The sequence below is a fragment of the Fusarium coffeatum genome (genome assembly GCF_003316985.1).
Source record: "Fusarium coffeatum strain FIESC_28 chromosome Unknown BRIP53273_contig_230, whole genome shotgun sequence".
Lineage (NCBI taxonomy): Eukaryota > Fungi > Ascomycota > Sordariomycetes > Hypocreales > Nectriaceae > Fusarium > Fusarium coffeatum.
In genome coordinates, this window is record NW_022158022.1 from 71,644 (window position 1) to 89,760 (window position 18,117).

The 18,117-nt window shown below is 50.0% G+C and overlaps 5 protein-coding genes across 5 annotated transcripts; 3 read left to right on the top strand and 2 right to left on the bottom strand.

The window, feature by feature from the left end:
* Positions 1-1,299: 1,299 nt before the first annotated feature.
* FIESC28_09177 (uncharacterized protein) lies at positions 1,300-2,829 on the top strand (the record flags this gene model as incomplete). Its single annotated transcript, XM_031163314.1, has 1 exon — positions 1,300-2,829. One exon carries the CDS (start codon positions 1,300-1,302, stop codon positions 2,827-2,829), a length of 1,530 nt encoding a protein of 509 aa, XP_031012627.1.
* Positions 2,830-5,243: 2,414 nt separating this feature from the next.
* FIESC28_09178 (uncharacterized protein) lies at positions 5,244-8,240 on the top strand (the record flags this gene model as incomplete). Its single annotated transcript, XM_031163315.1, has 2 exons — positions 5,244-6,104; positions 6,153-8,240. 2 exons carry the CDS (start codon positions 5,244-5,246, stop codon positions 8,238-8,240), a joined length of 2,949 nt encoding a protein of 982 aa, XP_031012628.1.
* Positions 8,241-9,162: 922 nt separating this feature from the next.
* On the bottom strand, positions 9,163-12,588 carry FIESC28_09179 (uncharacterized protein; the record flags this gene model as incomplete). Its single annotated transcript, XM_031163316.1, has 4 exons — positions 9,163-10,243; positions 10,299-12,265; positions 12,319-12,469; positions 12,524-12,588. The coding sequence occupies 4 exons, from the start codon at positions 12,586-12,588 to the stop codon at positions 9,163-9,165; spliced, it is 3,264 nt and encodes a 1,087-aa protein (XP_031012629.1).
* Positions 12,589-14,009: 1,421 nt separating this feature from the next.
* FIESC28_09180 (uncharacterized protein) lies at positions 14,010-14,630 on the top strand (the record flags this gene model as incomplete). The annotated part of the gene is made up of 2 exons (XM_031163317.1): positions 14,010-14,460; positions 14,518-14,630. 2 exons carry the CDS (start codon positions 14,010-14,012, stop codon positions 14,628-14,630), a joined length of 564 nt encoding a protein of 187 aa, XP_031012630.1.
* A 166-nt stretch (positions 14,631-14,796) lies between these two features.
* FIESC28_09181 (uncharacterized protein) lies at positions 14,797-17,500 on the bottom strand (the record flags this gene model as incomplete). Its single annotated transcript, XM_031163318.1, has 4 exons — positions 14,797-15,420; positions 15,468-16,884; positions 16,938-17,371; positions 17,423-17,500. 4 exons carry the CDS (start codon positions 17,498-17,500, stop codon positions 14,797-14,799), a joined length of 2,553 nt encoding a protein of 850 aa, XP_031012631.1.
* Between the last annotated feature and the right edge of the window lie 617 nt (positions 17,501-18,117).

Consider the following 18,117-nt stretch of genomic DNA (forward strand, 5'->3'; position numbering starts at 1 on the left):
ATTGATTTGACTTGAATCGCCAAATCGAAACCCCTACTGATATCAAGGTCTCTCATGCTTGATTAATTGCCGAAGGACTCACACATGAATGGGCATGTCATGCAGTTCAAGGCGGCAACTCAGTATTGTGGATCAACGTTCACTTACACGCAAGCTGGGTTTACACAAGACAAAATTCTCACCGCATCGAAATATGTTTTAGCTTTGTATCATTGTCCGACATGGGAGTTGTATTAAGATTGTCACGTCTCCAGCAAGCCGTCACCAACCATATCGCTCAAGTCACTTTACCAGGGTAGTATGAAGTTATAGTCGTGCGATAGTAGTGCGACTTTACACAATAGGCGCCGAGACCATCACTTCTATTCGAGGGCATCAACAACGCCATCGCTCTAGCAATGCCGAACAACCTGATGTCACACCCAAGAACAAGAATAAGACCTCATTCGAAGATTTCAGCACATCACATGATGAGAAGCCGAGTGGGAATATCCCACATGGTCCAGGGCCCGACAGCATGGAAGACGCAGGCAACACGCACAATTGGGCCTCAAAGCAACCCTAACGGCTTCGCCTATGCCGTTAGCTGAGTGATAGATCAACGGGTTTCACCTATCACTGGTCAGTAACGATGTGCAGATTCAGGAACGTGAAGTTTGACCCCTCTTGGTGATGATGAAGGCCCTCACATTCACTCAACTAGCATGGATCGCCCCGCCCCACTCGGAACCCTTTAATGCCAGAAACGACAACCATAGAAAAGCTTTAAAAGAGAAGATAAAAAACGCTGCAGTGTTCAGTATCCCGGCATATTGGATTCTCGAACCAATTATCAATCGAGATATGTGGATATCGGTGGTTGGTGGTGGTAGCTCAACACCAATCAATCGCTAGCACACTATATCGCCCAGCGGTTACCCATCCAATCACGTCTTGTAGATGGCCTCGTCACACTTCGACCCTCACATATCGCCTGCAACCACTGTTGCCATCACCAAGGGTATTGAGCTATTCTCGGGCGCCTCCTCATGCGTGCGTCTGCGATTCGACCACTTCCAGAGGACTGGCGTTGCTCCTCCAGCGACTCAGCATCCAGCCCTGGATAGTCCAGCGGCTAACGCATGGTGATGGACGATCATGACCCAGCCCGCTATATACCTCGTTGAGACCGCAAGTTCCCTCTTCCGTGCATGATGTTCTTCTCCTAGTGTTTCGTCTCATTGTGTTCAGGAGGTCACATCGCACAAGCTGGCTCCTCCATAAAGAATAAGTGTCTCGCCTTCGACCTCGTTTCCCACGATGCTTCTTGAAGGTGCTCGCTTGTCTCTATTGCCCGGCCTGCTACTACATCTGTCACTCTTTGCAAGTGCTCAACCTGGTCCTCTTCTATCCTCGGTGCTCGAAACCCGGGACACAGACAGGCCTTTACCAGGACCTGTAGATACAACATATCTTCCCGCTCAGATCGGTGGTATTGTTGGAGCATACGCCGTCTCATTGGTGCTGGTCGCCATAACATTGCTTGCTCTATCCAAGAAGCGTCGTGAACATATATCAGCTGGAATCGACGACGCCGACTTCGCTGTCCGCAAAGACATTGTCAGCCCCGACTTTCCGCCAGTAGCGCCTACATCTCTGAATATCATCACCGACCCCGAATTCTTCAAGCCAGGCCTTCCGGATTTTCACGAAGGTGGTAATCCGTATATTCACCCGTCACCAAACTCGAGCATCGGAGCACCTGGCACAAACCCTTTCGTGGACCCTCGCGTTGTCGCAGTAGACAGAGTCATGGCTCAATCCCAGCTTGAAGACATGTACAAGCACGTGCTTGAGCATGAGGATGCAAAGAAGAGAGGAGTTGTATATGAGGTTCCTCTTCCTCCCACTGCTCACCACCAACCACGACCTTCGGCCTCTGGATCAGCTCTGTCTCTGAAGTCTTCGACATCTTCGCCCTCGAAGCGGGAGAAGAGCAAGCCGGCAACCCTCAACCTTTCGGCCTCTCGTGAGGAAAAGACCCAGTCAAGGACCTCTTCATTCCTCTCAGCGCTCCGGTCTCCCAAGAAGAAGGCGGTCAAGGGCATGAGTATTTCATCACCTCTCATGACTCCCCAGACTGGTGAATTTCCTCGACAGGAATACCAAGAGATGAATGCAATTCCTCCCCGACAATATGCTCCGGCCGCTCCGCCTCCGGTCCCCACCAACCAGGCCCCATACGGATCTCCAGCTTTCCCGGCCAAGGCCCATTCGTCTCTCCCGACCCCGGATATCTCACCCGAAAGTGTCTTGAGTATTGATGAGCGTATCGGAAACCAACTGCCTCCTCCTGGCCACCATCGACAAGTATCATATGCTCCTTCAGAGCGTGATCCTGAGTCCGCCACCTCGGAGCACTCCCAGGTACCGCTTGTCGGTCTGCCATCTTCTCCCAAGCCTGGTGCAAGATTCCCGTCCGGGACTCTCCCATCTCTCCCTGCATCGCCCAAGCCTGGTCAGACCTTCCAACGCACCAACGCACCATCAGCTGTCCGCACTGGTGGTTCTCTGCCCTTGCGTGCCTATGAGCCAGCGCTGGCCTCGCCTAACACCATTGCACACACTACCAAGCAGACAGTGTTTGAGAGGAAGGGACCACTATCGCCCAGCGGAGCAATGACTCCTCATACAGCTGGTGCCGTGCCGTACTCACCTTATCAACCCTTCACGCCATGCATGCCAGTGACACCGTCACTGATTACCAAGGACGACCGAAAGAGGATGAGACGTATGGTGCCCAAGACTCCGACCCTGGAGATGGTACAGAGTTCAGATGACGTTTGGTAAAAGAAACAGGCCGGTCGGTTGGAGTTTGTGAGATGATTTACAGGGTATTACACTGCATTGTTTTCCTAAGATATCACGGGTTATGAAAGAGACGGATCTTCCCGGTTCAGTCAAATGAAATGCTTAGAGCTAGCCCACGGGCTCGCGGGGACTTATTAGCAACGGCCGCAAGGACCAGAACAACTTTATTCGCATAAACTCTTTTTTTGTATATCACATTTATTACCTTCAGAATACGGATTCGGTTTAGATTGAATTGGCTTTCGATACATCCCACAGTGTGTAGAAATGTTTCTCCTGAATACAACGCGTTGTTTATTCTCCCCTGATCGATGGTCGCTAATCGGGGACCAAACAAGCCATTCAAGCCATTTAATGCAATGTCATATTAGAAAGCGACAAGCGTCGAAACTAACGACTGACGCAAGTTTGATCTTCGATATGGGTAATCTGGTTCTAACCTTACAAGATCAGGAGTCGAGGGTTTCGGGTAACAACTGTCGCTTTGATCATTTCGTGGCGGCGGGGCGACCTGGGAATAGTTCGCCGTGGCGGTCACTGCTGAGCGGTAGGGCAGCTGAAATATCCGGCAGCTAAGCAAAATACGGAAGAAAAGCTCGCATTTCTTGTTCAGCTCGGGTTCGTAGGCGAGGCAGGGCCTCGACAGCTCGGTATTTGTATGCTGCTATCCGTCAACCAGATGCAGTTTGCCGCAGCGATGGTTGTACAAGACAGTAGGTCAAACATATAATGAACTGACTTTCAGATCAGCTCGGGTTCCTAGAAACAAGGCTTCGCTTGCTATTGGCAGCCGTTGCCATCAAGTACCTGCCCAACGAGACTCAGCTGCATCCGCGATGCCGGGATCCCGTCGCTTGGGTTGTGACTACCGCTGGCTGGAATGTATAAGTCTTCGTCAAGCACACGAGGCAATGAATGTATGGGCGTGAGACTCGCGTGGCTGGCCCGAGACAAGCTTAGTAGTGCCACGGAATTGTTTCCTCTCGACAGTGTGCTGTAGGACATTAGTTATCTCATGGAGATAACAAGAAGTGCGAAAATAGAATCGATATCTGCGCGTAGTGATGACTTCATCTCCATGATACAAAGTAATTGTTGGGTATTTCATCGAGTAATTGATTTTTGAAGAACAGACCCCTGGTTCTTTTCTTGACAGGCAAGGGTCTTTCATTCCAATCGAAGCAATAAAGTTGACATGTTCCTAGTGACAACCGATGAGTCTAGACGGGGCGCACAGTGTACGTTTCGGGGAAGCATTGTCTGAGACAGAAAGTCGGGTGGGTGACAGAAGAATCGTCTTCCAAGGCTTAAACTACAGTAATGAAGTTGGCTAAGTGCTCGCCTAAGCCAGCATAAAACGACCAAATTATTTCGTCTCTTATAATCTCGGGATCGATTCTTCTGATACCTTGAGGAAAGTGTACCAAAAAGAGGGACAGTAACCAAGTGTACTGTGTTTGATAGATCGCTAAAACTGTATAGTCCAGGCCGTCAATCCTCCATTTTGCCCCCTCCTCCGGGGACGTGTAGTGTCTCAGTTGCTGGACCAGATCCTCGGCCGCCCAATCAATAGTGGTTTTACACACTGTATTATAGCTACCAACAGCCAGTGAGTGTTCGGTTACAAAATGGAAGGTGGAACCCACGGGAATTCGTCACTCGCTTGACCTTAGTATCCGTATTTCTTTAAAAGAACGAGCTTGGCCAAGCGCGGACTCGACTGGGCGTCACTGGGCTGATACCCGGTTACCATCGTACGATTTTCCGCCCTCTCCTCAAACTGAATTCCTTGGATCCATCGCTCGCCTCCGAATCTTTGCTCAAATTGCACGTTCTTTTCACCAGCAAAATTATCAACCGTCGCTTGCCAGTCGAACCATAATCACCAGACTGCGCTGCTCTTCCCTTGCTGTGGAACCCCTGTACTGTCCTTTCTCACCTGTCAAACATCCGGCAACACCCGCTTAATCATTCGATCACTGAGGGATTGAGACACCATCACTGCTCTCTGGTTACAGCACGCCCTCACCACCGACTCTATACCGACCGATCGACCGTCTTAGCATAGGCTAGAGAGGCCTGTCAATTGATCACTGACCCTTATTCAGCACGGTCTTTGCATCATAGCTACAGTAGCTGTCCCTGCGCTGCGCTGCATTGCGCTGTAACTGTCGCGATCGCGGCCAAGTCCATTCCACGCGCGGGACTCAATTCAATCTGCAGCAATAGGTAGTCGGCAGTCCATCAGATCCTTGCTATACCAATTGGTAGCATTGTCGGCCAAAGTTGTCGTCTTCCCGAAAGGCCTCGATCTCTAACGGCGACTCCTTCGGGGTCACCCAATTACTGGGTCAATCAATCAGCCCATCGCTACTGCATGGTGCTGGCCCATCATGCCTGGCTCTCACTTCTCTGACATGGCCGACCAAGAGTCCAACGGCCTTTATGGTCTTCAAGATCCGAATCTGGGCTTTGTTGACGATGGCTCGGTCGTGAAATCCGACCCCTCCTCAACCTCCCTGCCCAACGATTCCTCCCGCCCCCAGACCCAGCAGCAATACTACGGCGCTGCATGGCAGTTCACCGGCACGCCCCCTTACGACTCGTACGATCCATCCAGCAGTGCTCCTCCAGCTCAAAGCAACTACCAGACCTCTTGGAATTTCAACCTTGGTGATCAGCAGAACCCTCAACAACTGCCAGTCTCTACCGGAATTGACAGCCTTGCGGCAACCACCTTCAGCCCCGAATCCATCTACGCCGCTTCTGATCCTTCCCTCGGCCAAGGAAATTTCCCAGAGAATCTCGCTCTTCAGCCCCCAATTATTAGCCATCTTACTCCTGCGCTGCAGGAGAAGCTACGCAACATCGCCATGCCGCCTCATCTCCAATACCACTCTCCGAAGAGCGCCTCCAGCCCCGACTCAGCAAACGGCGAGCTTATCAGGAGAGGACTCCTCTCATCGCCGGACCCTGCCGATGGATCTTCGAAAGCGTCCCGAAAGCGCAAGTCTTCTGCCGACCCTGAGGATGACGAGGAGGAGGATGATGATGGCGACCAACCGGTGAAGAAGACCGCTCACAATATGATTGAGAAGCGATACCGAACCAACCTGAACGACAAGATCGCCGCCTTGAGGGACAGTGTTCCCAGTCTCCGTATTATGACCAAAAGTGCCCGTGGCGAGGATACGACTGAGGATCGTGAAGAGCTTCATGGTTTGACTCCGGCTCACAAGTTAAACAAGGCCACCGTACGTTGTGCTTTTCTGATGAGGTGATTAATACTGATCGACAAACAGGTTTTGAGTAAAGCGACAGAGTATATTCGACATCTTGAGAAGCGAAATAACCGACTACTTGATGAAAATGGTGCCATGCAAGCCCGAATTGCTGCTTTTGAAAAGTTGTTTATGGCTGGTGCTATGAATGGAGCCATTAGCCCTCTTCAGCAACCGCCCACACCTATTCAGTATGCCCAGGATTCTCAACAATTCGGAAACCCGTCCATGCCATCACAAGAGGGTAATGCGCAGCCTGGTGGTATGATTCAAGTCCCTGACGATATGAAGAGGATTATTTCAGCACAAATGGCTGCTGGTCAACCATATCCTGTCCCCCAACAACAATACAGAGGCGGCAACCCTGCGCTCATCAGACAACAGCAAATTCAGCAACAGCAGCAGATGCAACAAAATAGATGGAATAATGCCGGCCCTTACTTCGGTAAACTTATGGTTGGCTCACTGGCTGGTCTTATGATCTTGGAGGCGGTTCGTGAAGATGAAATCAGTAATGAGAAGCCAGAAGGCCGTGGCCTATATGCTGTGCCTTTGCAACTTCTCAAAGCTGCGTCGTCAAGCCTTGACCTAAACGTTGGGGGCTACCATCTCCATACATCGCTTCGAGTTATTCTTTTGCTTGGAACATTCCTTTGGGTGTTTGTTCCTTCACTTTTCTCGCAAACTCAACAGAAGCCGAAGAAGCCCGAAGCTGGCGTCCTCCAGGCTGCACCATCACTTGCTTCCCCGATTCATGTTCGTCGACAGGCTTGGCTCACTGCTATCCAGACTGTCTGGGTCCCCCGTCACAATTTCTTCCTTGAGGCTGCAGCCCTTATTCTGAAGACTCTCAAACTCAGCCTTCGCAACGCAATTGGAATCCACGGTTATCAGGCCATTACTGGTTTAACACAAGAGCAGGAGACTGCCCGAGTTCAGGCCTGGAGCATTGCTCTTGACTCGCAGTTGGCTGGCGGTGATGTCGAGATCAACAAGAGCCGCCTTGTTCTCACTTTCCTTGCTTCTGGTACTCTTCCTGACACACCCGCGAGACTCATGCTCAAGGCACTCCACATCCGTGTTCTTCTCTGGGATCTTAGCCAAAACCGACTGCACCTCGGAGCAAGCAACATCATCGCTGCTAAGCTTGCTCGAGCCAAATGGAACGAGGCCCGCCAACTGAATCGTCTCCTCACTCAACTCCACCGCGAATCTACCGAACAGCATGACGACGACCTGCCCGATCATCTCGCCATGTTGGTTGAGCAAGACTGTGACGAAGTTCTCAATGATGATGTCATTCAACGCGCACACAATCTTGCCTTCAATGCCGATACCGATCACAATGTTGCCGCTCCTATGGACGGCATGGACGCTGTCGTCGACGATACCTCCATTGGATCCCCCCTCGATGCTGTTGCTGCTTGGTGGTCAACTCAAACCCTGCACCGAACCTTGGTCGCCACGATGGAAAAGGATGAGGAGGCCCTGAGCACCAAGGTCGAAGACATCGAACTCGCTATCAAGACCGCACCTATTGGATCTACCGCTCAGGCTCGAGCCATCGTGGCACGCGCTGTTCTTGTTGACGAGGCCCGTGGCGCTAACATCGCCTCTGCCTTGCAGTCAATGGGTAACGAAAAGGTTGACGCTCTTCTGAGCACTTCTATCTGTGTTGTTGATTCTAGCTTCCAAGCCTCTACTTCCGATTTCCGACTGGCCCTTCGCTGTGCCATGGCAATTGCTCATCTCCGACGCGTCGAATGCACCCCTGGCAGCACCCACCGGGGTCTGCGAATGATCGAGTCAATCATGACACGCGGTAATGCCTCACAAATGTCTCTCCTCGGATGCACCGCAGCTCTCGAGCTCATGGAGGAGCTTTACGAGCACAAGGCTGCTGCCGAGACCTTCCGCTCCTCTCTCGAACGACTGTCTGGTAGCCTTCGTCTATGGATAGGCGGTGCTCCAGGTGAGAAGTGTGGTGTTGCCTCGGACGTGCGAGAAAAGGTTGTAAACCGGTGCCTGACTATCACCAAGAGTATGGTGGGAATGGATTCAGACACTGGCTACGGAAGCCTTGACGAATGTGAAGACGATGGATGTTAGACGACAAGAAGCGATTTCCTTTTTCATTATTAGCGACACATACACTGCCGGATATTTTCTTAGCAACCCCACTTGCATCATGTCATGACGGGTTGAATCTGCGTCTCTGACCATTGTTGGATGACTTTCTGTATGAACATGGGTATCTGTTTTTCTTAGAAAGGGGCGAAATCCCGGGCTACTACTATCACGGAGTTATACTGGGCAACGGGTAAAAGGGGCGATCAAACAAATACAGGGCGAGGAACAGATAGTTCCAGCGGACCTTGTTAAGGATAAATCGTAGCGAAATAGCGTCATGTTGATTTGACATCAAAGACATCTCCTTATTATTATTCAAAGTACATTATTTGGTCACCATATTCTTGTGCTGTGAAAGGTTTCCCAGACTGAGGCGATTGATATGTCTTCAACAATTCACCAGCCTTCCGGTGATCTTGGCTAGACTACACAGAAGCAAATTACATTTTCACTTAGCATCGAACAGCCTAAAATTCATCCGGTATGGTGTAGTGGCTAACATTTCGCGCTCTCATAACCTGAGAGATCAGTACCGCGGAGCCCAGGGTTCGATTCCCTGTACCGGAGTTACATGTTTAATTTTTTTGCTGCAGCTATCTCTGTTGTATGGTATCAGCGTAAGTCAGTACTGCTTCTTCCTGTTCTTTCGCCAGGGGGTCATAGAACAGTCGATCGTGGTGAATGCCTTATCAGATAGTGACCGGTAGATCCCTATGATCTGTCTACCTTCACAAGTTATTGTGCACGTTGCTCTCAAAGGGGATTTTGGAACATCGTATTACATGCTTCCATTCTAATATTCAAGGATTTTGATATATCTATTCAAATAATCATGTAGTCGTAAACACTCCAAACGCCACCCTATGATATATGCCAACCTCTGTTTATCCTGTATACCCTTCTACCACTCTGGTGCACCACCTCCACATCCATTGGAAGCCATCATAAGATCCATCGGCTTCGTGGTCATCTTCGCCTGACCAAGAGGCTTCACGTAGGGCTTCTTACCACGAATGCCCACGAACTTGATCTTGCTATCAAGCTTAGCCAAAGGTGCCTCGCCAGCTTCACCCTTCTTGACCATCCACTTCTTAGTTCCCAGGGCACTGTCAAGCTCGTCCACAGGAGGAAGCTTGAGGTATAGCATGCCGTCAGGACGAGCCTCGGTGGGGAATGTGGCGATGGACATGGACTCGTCTGTCTTGCAGGCACCGTTACCCAAGTCAAAGTTGCGCTTGTGGTGAGGACATGAGACCCATGGCGCTGCAGCGGCCTTGTCGCCGTTTTGCTCAGCCTTGTGAGGTTCTTGACCGACGAGACCGTCGGAGAGGATGAATGCACGCTTGTGAGGGCACATTTGCTGGGTAGCGTAGTAGACACCCTTGATACGCCAGATGGCGAGTTGAGTGTCACCGCGCTTGACGGTAGCAGAGATACCATTGGGCAACTCATCCGCACCGTCAAAGTAGGACGACTCGATGATGGGCTCCCAAGAAGTCATGGACCACTTATCCTTGAGACCCTGGAAATCTTCCTTTGCTGCAGCATCGGCAGGCCAGAAGGCAGGTCGCTTCTGACCACGGTCATCTTCAAGCTCCATGTTGCGTGTTGTATCATTTGTGTTGGCGAACTGCTTGAACTTCTCTGCGATGGCGGGAGTCTTGATGGCCTCGGCCCACTCGTCGAAGAAACTGTCGACAAGCTCTTCCATCTGAGCCTCAAGCGAGGCGTTGATACCAAGTTTGTCCTCGAGGATGACTTCTTGAAGGTACTTGATACCTCCGGGGAGGTTCTCAATCCAGCGTGCTGTTCGCTGGAGTTTGTCGGCCGTTCGCATGTAGAACATGAGATATCGGTCCAGAATTGTCACAACGTCGGTTGGGGGCACGTCCTTGGCCAATAGCTCGGCATGACGAGGGTTTGCACCACCGTTACCACCAACGAAGATGTTCCAGCCCTTTTCCGTAGCGATCAAACCGAAACTAGTAAAATGGTTAGTAAACTGTTGAACGAGAAAGGGGTAAAGTTGTAACGTACTCTTTGCTTTGGGCTTCAGCGCACTCACGCACACAGCCACTGATACCACCCTTGATCTTGTGAGGAGCTCGGATACTCTTGTATCGCTCCTCCAGGCGCACAGCCATGCCAACACTGTCACTGAGACCGAATCGACACCATGTAGAACCGACACAGCTCTTGACAGTTCGTAGAGACTTGGCATAAGCGTGACCAGACTCCATACCACCAGCGACAAGCTGACCCCAGATGTCTAGGAGGTCCTGCTTCTGGGCACCAAACAAGTCGATACGCTGACCACCTGTGATCTTGGTGTACAGGTTATACTTCTGTGCAACCTCACCAATAACAACAAGCTTGTCAGGCGTGATTTCACCACCAGACACACGAGGGACCACAGAGTAAGTTCCATCTCGTTGGATGTTACCCAGAAAGCGATCGTTAGTCTCTTGAAGACCATGTGTTGTCTTGTCCATGACGTGTCTGTTCCAAAGAGAAGCCATGATGCTTGCTACTACAGGCTTGCACAGCTCACATCCAACAGCACTCTTATCGGTTCCAGCCTCGCGCATGACTTCGTCCATAGACTTGAGGCGCTTGACCATGATAATGTTGAACAGGTCAGCACGCGAGTAGTTGAAGTGTGAGCAAATATAGTTTGTGACCTCTTGACCCATAGAAGCCATCGTCTTGTTGAAGATGGTGGTGACCAGGGGCACACAACCACCACAGCCAGTGCCTGCCTTTGTGCACTTCTTGATGCTGGCGACATCCTTACAAGTGCCATCCTTGATAACTTTGACGATATCACCTTTTGTGACGTTGTGACATGAACATACTTGGGCATCATCGTCAAGGTCATCTGAGTCCTCGCCTTCCTTCTTAGCACCCAGGATCAACTCGCTGGGAGACATCGTGAGCTCCTTCTGAGACTTGACCATGGGCAGAAGCTTGACATAGTCGCAGACATCGCCAATCATCATACCACCAAGAAGGTATTTTCCATCCTTGGTGAAGATGTATTTCTTGTACACGTTGGAGAAAGGATCCTTGTATGTAAGGGCCTGGACAGAGCTGGGGGATTTGGCGTCGCCGTTGACTATCTTGGCGTATCTGGGAGGAAGAGTCACGGGGCCATCGCGGTCGGCGAAGCAGTCACCAAAGCTGGCAACATTGACTCCAAGAAGCTTGAGCTTTGTGCTCATATCAGGAGTCTTGAACATCATGGGGCTGTGAAGCTTGGCTTGTGTAAGGTTGAAAGCAACGACTTCGGCCATCGCAACACCAGGGGCAATGAGACCGTAAGCCATACCCCGCCAACTAGCACATTCACCGATGGCGTAGATGTCGGGCATGCTTGTTCTCAGGTCGTCGTTGACGACAATACCTCCTCTTTGACCAACCTCGAGGTTAGCTGATCTCGCAAGGTCATCTCTGGGCTTGACTCCAACAGCAAAGCATAGTGTGGAGCAGTCGATTTCGGTTTCATCGTCAAAGATGACACCGGTAAGGTTGTTGTTCTCGTCCGTCTTCAAGCTGGACACACCCTTGCCTAAGTTGAGTCTCACGCCAAGTTGTGAGACCTGGTCTGCGACCATCTTACCGGCCGTCTCGTCGACCTGTCTGCTCAGAACCCATTGGGACTTCTCGATAAGGTCGATCTTGTTGTAGCACTCGAGATCCAGCATAGCTTTGGCAGCTTCCAGACCGAGCAGGCCACCACCCACGACAACACCATTGGTGCCTTTCTTGTCGTCAGAGAACTTGATCAGCTTGTTCAAGTCATCAATAGTTCGGTATACAAAGACACCGTTGGAGTCCCATCCTTTTAGCATGCGAGGAAGGACAGCATCTGAGCCAGTAGCGAGGACAAGGATGTCGTATGGGTAACTCTCGCCATTTGCGCATTCGATAAACTTTTCCTCGGTATTGATATGTGTGGCTTTTGTGTTGATGTGGCAGTTTAATGATGCTTCGGATTCTGTGTACTGCAGGTTTGTTAGTGCATGATCAAAATGCATGTGATTAAGAGATAACATACCCATTCTGCTGGGTTCATGTATAGGTCCTCGACTTTGCGGTGTTCGAAGAATGTTGTGAGGCCTACTCGATTGTAGGCAAGATATGGTTCCTCTCCAACCACTGTGATAGCATATTCTTTTGTTTTGGCATCGTATTTGAGCAGCTTTTCTCTGCGTTGTTGTCAGATCATGTATATGTAAGTGTGTTAGTGTATATGGACTTACATAAAAGCAATGCCCACCATGCCTAGTCCAACGACGACAATGCGTTTTTGTGTCGTTACAGCCATACTGAAAATTTTGGTATAATAGTAATTAATGTTCTTCAGAAACAGAAGAAGCACGCAAAGGCAGAATCGCCAGGTCTCTCATGGTTATAAGTGACCGTCGAGGTCCAAGAGTACCCGATATAAAAGAGGGTCCTTTTGACATGCTACCATGGATGCTGCCATCTCATGTCATGATTCCTTTCTCCCTATCAAGAACAGACATCTCCGGGAAGCCTGTGCTTGCGCTTGTGGCGTAACAAGCATTTCCGCTGTTCTGCCCAAACAGCGTGGGCGCATTTGTCGTACTCGTCTCAACTCGGCAGGGCTGATCTTGATAAGGAGACAGGTACCGTAGACAAGGGGCCAATCAGGGGCTGTTCTTTTCAAGTGCGTTCTCCGCGGAGAAACATAGTCTGGGCCAGAGGTCGTACGTCGGAGCAGACCACGACAAACTCAGGGCATGATATGATATGAGATAGACCCTCATATTAACTCAAAGCAGAGGATCCGGTTTCTAACGAAGTTGCACCATATTAATATCATACCGCACTACGGTGAAGCTTTTTGTGGGTTGTTGACTGATATAAGTCTCGGTGAATCCATCTCAACTATAGTCTGAAAATCCTCCAAGCTTATCTTGATTCAGCACCCAAGGATATGGGTACATGCTGGAGGTCTGGTGTTCTAGATTCTTTATCGTCAGTCAATGATAGCTCTCAGGTCACAATACTCAACCGAGCTATTTCTGTGTAAAGGATCAGTGGTAGGTAGGGATCGGGAATAATCACTAGCTCCCTTATTCCATGCAGTAACCTTTCTCCTCGGAAGCAACAGAAGAGCCTCCTTCGAATTGCCGCAATAGATAAGCCGCAAAGATACACCTCCTCCGGATATCAGCTTTCCAACATCACGATTCTGACTGGTCCCCGACAAAGATAACGTTGTGTTTCGGCAGTATCTCAAGTTGCAATCGCCAGGAGAACGCGGAGATTCAGTGACCAAGCAGGCATTCTCCACGGAATTCACAAGATATGATATATCGTTCACCTGGGGCTCCATTCATTCTCCTCGCTTCGTGTTGGTAGTGGAGAGGGAGCTTGAAGTCGTACGAAGAAATAACTCGATCGGCAATTAAACCCAGTGCTGAGACCGCTACACGATCCAAGCGAGCAAGTACATTAAAACAGCTTCATTCCTATTTCCATAGAATGGTTCGACGCAAAATCGTGAGAGGAATTGAATTGATCAAGATATTGTTTGTAACTCATGTAAACGGGCAACGGCCCTGTCCGGCCGAACCTCAGGTACCCATGATGCACGTGTCTAGCGGCCTGTAGCCTGTACCTTAGAGCCCCCACAGAACCCCTCCCACGTCATCGTCGCAACCCGTAGCTTCAACACCACATCCAAACATCACCAACGTTTATCTCAGCCTCGTCAAAATGGCTGCTACAACTACCACAACTACTGCCGACTCCTCATTCACGTTCCCTCGCGAATACCACTTCCCCGCCTTCTTCACCCGCCAAACAAACCTCACCACACTCCACGCCCAGCGCAACAAATGGGCAGACCTCATCCTCGCCTACGCCCGACATAACCGCATATTCCGTCTCTCCCTCTCCGAAGCTGCCGACTCGGATCTGTTTGTCAATCGCAAACTTGATCGTCGATTGCAATCCGACGATATTCGAGATGTGGTCTCCTTTATGCACACCGATGGCCGTGTAGAGTATGTTGGAGGTGGTACATCGGGCGATGTCGTCTTCCTGTACTGGAGAAAACCAGAGGAATGGGCCGAGCTTGTAGAGAACTACGTTGAAGAGTCAGGTCAAAAGGGCAGTGTCCTGACAGTCTATGAGCTTGTCGAAGGAGACGGCACAAAAGGGAATGGTATGTTTAATGACAATCGCGAAGCTGTGTCTGTATACACTTTACTAATTGTCACAGATATTCACGGCATGGACACGGACGTCTTACTCAAAGCTCTCAATGTCCTCGTCAAACGAAACAAGGCGCAAATATTTGGCCAGGACGACTCATTAGGCGTGAAATTCTTCTAAAAACGCTTAATCCATTTTCACATCTCTACGTAAAGTACACATGCGCCGGTCTCTTTATGAGCCATGAGCGCAGGAGAAAGCCAACTGCCAGTCCGACAATGGCGCCGCTATCAAGAACCCTCCAAACGCCATCGAGCAACACAGCTCGTCCAGACTTATCCGTACACTATTCCATTTCGTAGAACTGTTCCACCTTGTACTTTTCGTCAAATCGTACTTGTTGGGCCATCGCAACATCGAGTAACCAATCCGGTACCACGATCCGAGGTTCCATGTTGCCTTGGAACGCCATTTCTCGAAATTTGGGCCAAAGCGATTTCTCGTCTCTGGCATCGCTGCTCAGGAGATAAACAGGCTCAGGGGGCTTACCCTCTTCCTCGGCGGTCGCTGGTCGAATTGTTGTTCCGCTTCGCGCTCGATAGATCTTGAAAATGGCACCGTTCGCCTCGGCAATGGCTTTGTAGCTGTCTGGCCCAGCGCGGATCTTTTCCGTGCAATAAATCGGGATGCCGACGAGTAGCTTGCCTCTATTTGCCTTTGCGCGGGCGACCGATTTCTCGAGCTTGATGTTATGCTTTTTTTCCGTTTCCTCGTCTTGGAGAATAAAGTCATCCACATCAGGTACATCACTCGTTTCTATGGCTTGGTCGATGAACGTCGATGAGATGACAGTTGGTCCACGTGCAAGAGCACATAGAAACTTGACAGTACGGACAATGTTAGGCGCTGCCAGATAGTCGCAGGGCTGACCCTCCGCAACGATTTGGATTCCCATTTCTCGTAGCTTTTTCTGTAAAACATGTTAGAAAATATAGATATTGGCTCGGGCCTACTTACTCGATCATTAGCTTCCTTGTTCTTGTCTCCAACCCATCGATTAAATCCGGTTAGAATAATGCGCATGGTAATGTCAGGAAGTGATGGTTTCGTCTTCTTTGCGGGTCGCTTGGCTGCTGTCGTATTCTCTTCGACTTCTGGGGTTGCACTTTTCGTCTTGGTGCTGGTCTTGGTGTTGTTCTTCTCCGCTTGGTCTGCGGCCCGTTTACCACCCCAGATTGCATTCCCCCCTTTAGCCATCCTCTTCTTCTCTTTCTCATACAGAGCAATATCATCACTCAAACCATGCAAAGCTGCCTGTGCCTTTGCTTTGGCACTGCGACCGCCTGTAGAGATCACCGAAGGGGTGTCATTCTCCTTTCCAGTATGCCTTGTCCGAATAGGCGTTTCCACAGCAGTCTTGGTGGTAGCCTTCTTCTTTGCAGGTCTTTCGTTCTCTTCTTGAGCGTCTTCCATCTCAACGTCTTCGCTGTCGACCTGGCCAATCACAACACCCTCTGCTGGCCCTCTTGGGTATGCGTTCTCCTCTGCAGCTTCGAGAATCTTTCGCTTTCGCTTCGCTGCCGGAGACAGGTTTTCGTCGCCACCTGGGTAGTACTTCTCCCTCAATTTTGACTCATCGAGGAAAGTTTTGCCAATTATCTCCCCAAGATTGGTACGCGGAGGGAAATGCGTGTACTTCTTAATGCTGATTGGTGTGATCTCACACTTGGCATAGCTCTCCTCGATCCAGAGATGATTGACAACCTGAATACCCCATTCAGGCGCTGCTTTGCATTTCTCACTAGAATCGCGTGCCGTGACCAGATGTGTATTCTCTGCTTTCATCGTCTTTGTGAACTCGGCTCCACACGCCTTAATGAGATTCTCCAGGTAGATACGTGCTTCACCGCCGTAGTTCGATAATGTGATACGCAGTTTCTCAAATCCTTCGATGCCGTTTTTGGGGACAGGATAGTGCAGTAGTCTCTGAAGAGGTGATGTCCAGCCATTGTGCACAATAAGCCAGTAAAGCCAGGCCAAGTTGCCAACGTCCTTACACGATTGCGCTGCTTGAACGTACTCAGGCCCGTCGCGGTACTGGCAAATGAACATGTCGCAATTATCAACTTCGTCCACCACTTTTCCGCCTCCATGAATGATGATTTCTTGGATCACCTTTGACAATCGGTCGGTAATGTTCAAATCCTTGGACAGCATAACGTGACGGTCCTGGAACACGGTCACGGGAGGGCGAACCACCTCACCATCAGGTGGCAAAGGTAGGTACGCCGGGGTCGCCGATGTTGCTCCTGACAAGTTTCCGTTTATTGGAATCTGCACATCATCTTCGGGAGACTTCTTAAGAATCTCGGGGTTCGGCAGTAGATATGGACCTTCGTCGATGCGCTTTCCAAGCTTGAAACAATCATCGAACCTAGATAACGTTAGCAGCCATGTATGGTAAGCTTCTCGCACGCAAAAACACACCAATGTGGCAAAACCACCTTTCCTTTCCATCCCCTCTGTCTCGCATTTTCAATCTTGGGATGATCCATTGATAATGCACAAATATGCGTAGTCAAACGGTTCGCATCTTTAGATTCTTGCCCGCCCAGGGCCATCACAGCACCGGCAATGCTCTCTTTGTCTGTCTCCGGTAGATCGGCGCACGTAACGACCACCTCAGAGAATATCATCCTCGGGTCAGGTGAAAAGGGTCTGATTGGGCCCTGTTTTCGACGAGCAATGGAGATGGTAATCCACTGTGTTGTCACAACAGGGATCATGAAAGCCTGCGCTTCGATGAACTGGGGGAAATCGATCGTGTTGGAGATGATGTGTGTGACTTTTTCGACAGGCAGGGAGCCATCGCGTCGGGGTTCGCAGATCGTAGCACCATTGTCTTCCAAGATAGTCGATAGCTGCAGAACAGTCAGTACATGAGCAGTCTGCAAGAAAAGTCTTTAACAAACCTCTCCGATGAGCTTGGGAGGGAGTTCATTACTCGCGACAAACGCGATGGCGCATTCTTCAAAGAGGGTAGAAGTCATCTTCCGTTTATTAAGAAGCAAAAGAAGAGACGAAAGAGAGCAAAAATAAGTAGAAAAAGAAAACTATGACTCCGTAGTTATGACATGAAGCTTATATGTGATTCTAAAGCTCAAGATTGGCGATTGGTTTGGGAAATTAGTAGTAATAGCAAATATCGTGGGATGCCTAGCGGAAGGTACGAAGGCGTTTGTCAAGCTTCCCTTCCCTACAGACGCGCCACTCAACGCGAGAGACTGGCGCGACCACGTGACCATGACGGAGCAGAGAGACTTATGATGGCACCAATTTTGTAAGGAATCTTGAGTACCTGGCGAGACCCCCGCGACGAGCCAGACCCCACCAACAGAACGCGCTCTACCGGGCACTTTACGCCACCTCGACTTCTCTTCATGGATGTTACACTAGCTCCCGTCTGAAGTACCAGGTATTCTCTATCATCTGATAATGATATCAGCCAAGCAGGACATATCTACTATGAATGGCCTTAGGAGTTGTGTACTTTGAGATTGTTCATTACTATGATATGTCGAGATATCTAATCCATCATTGCTCCAAGTAACTGGTGGCGAAACAGCCGTAGTACATGATTAACAAATGGTGTTTTCCTCCAAAAAAA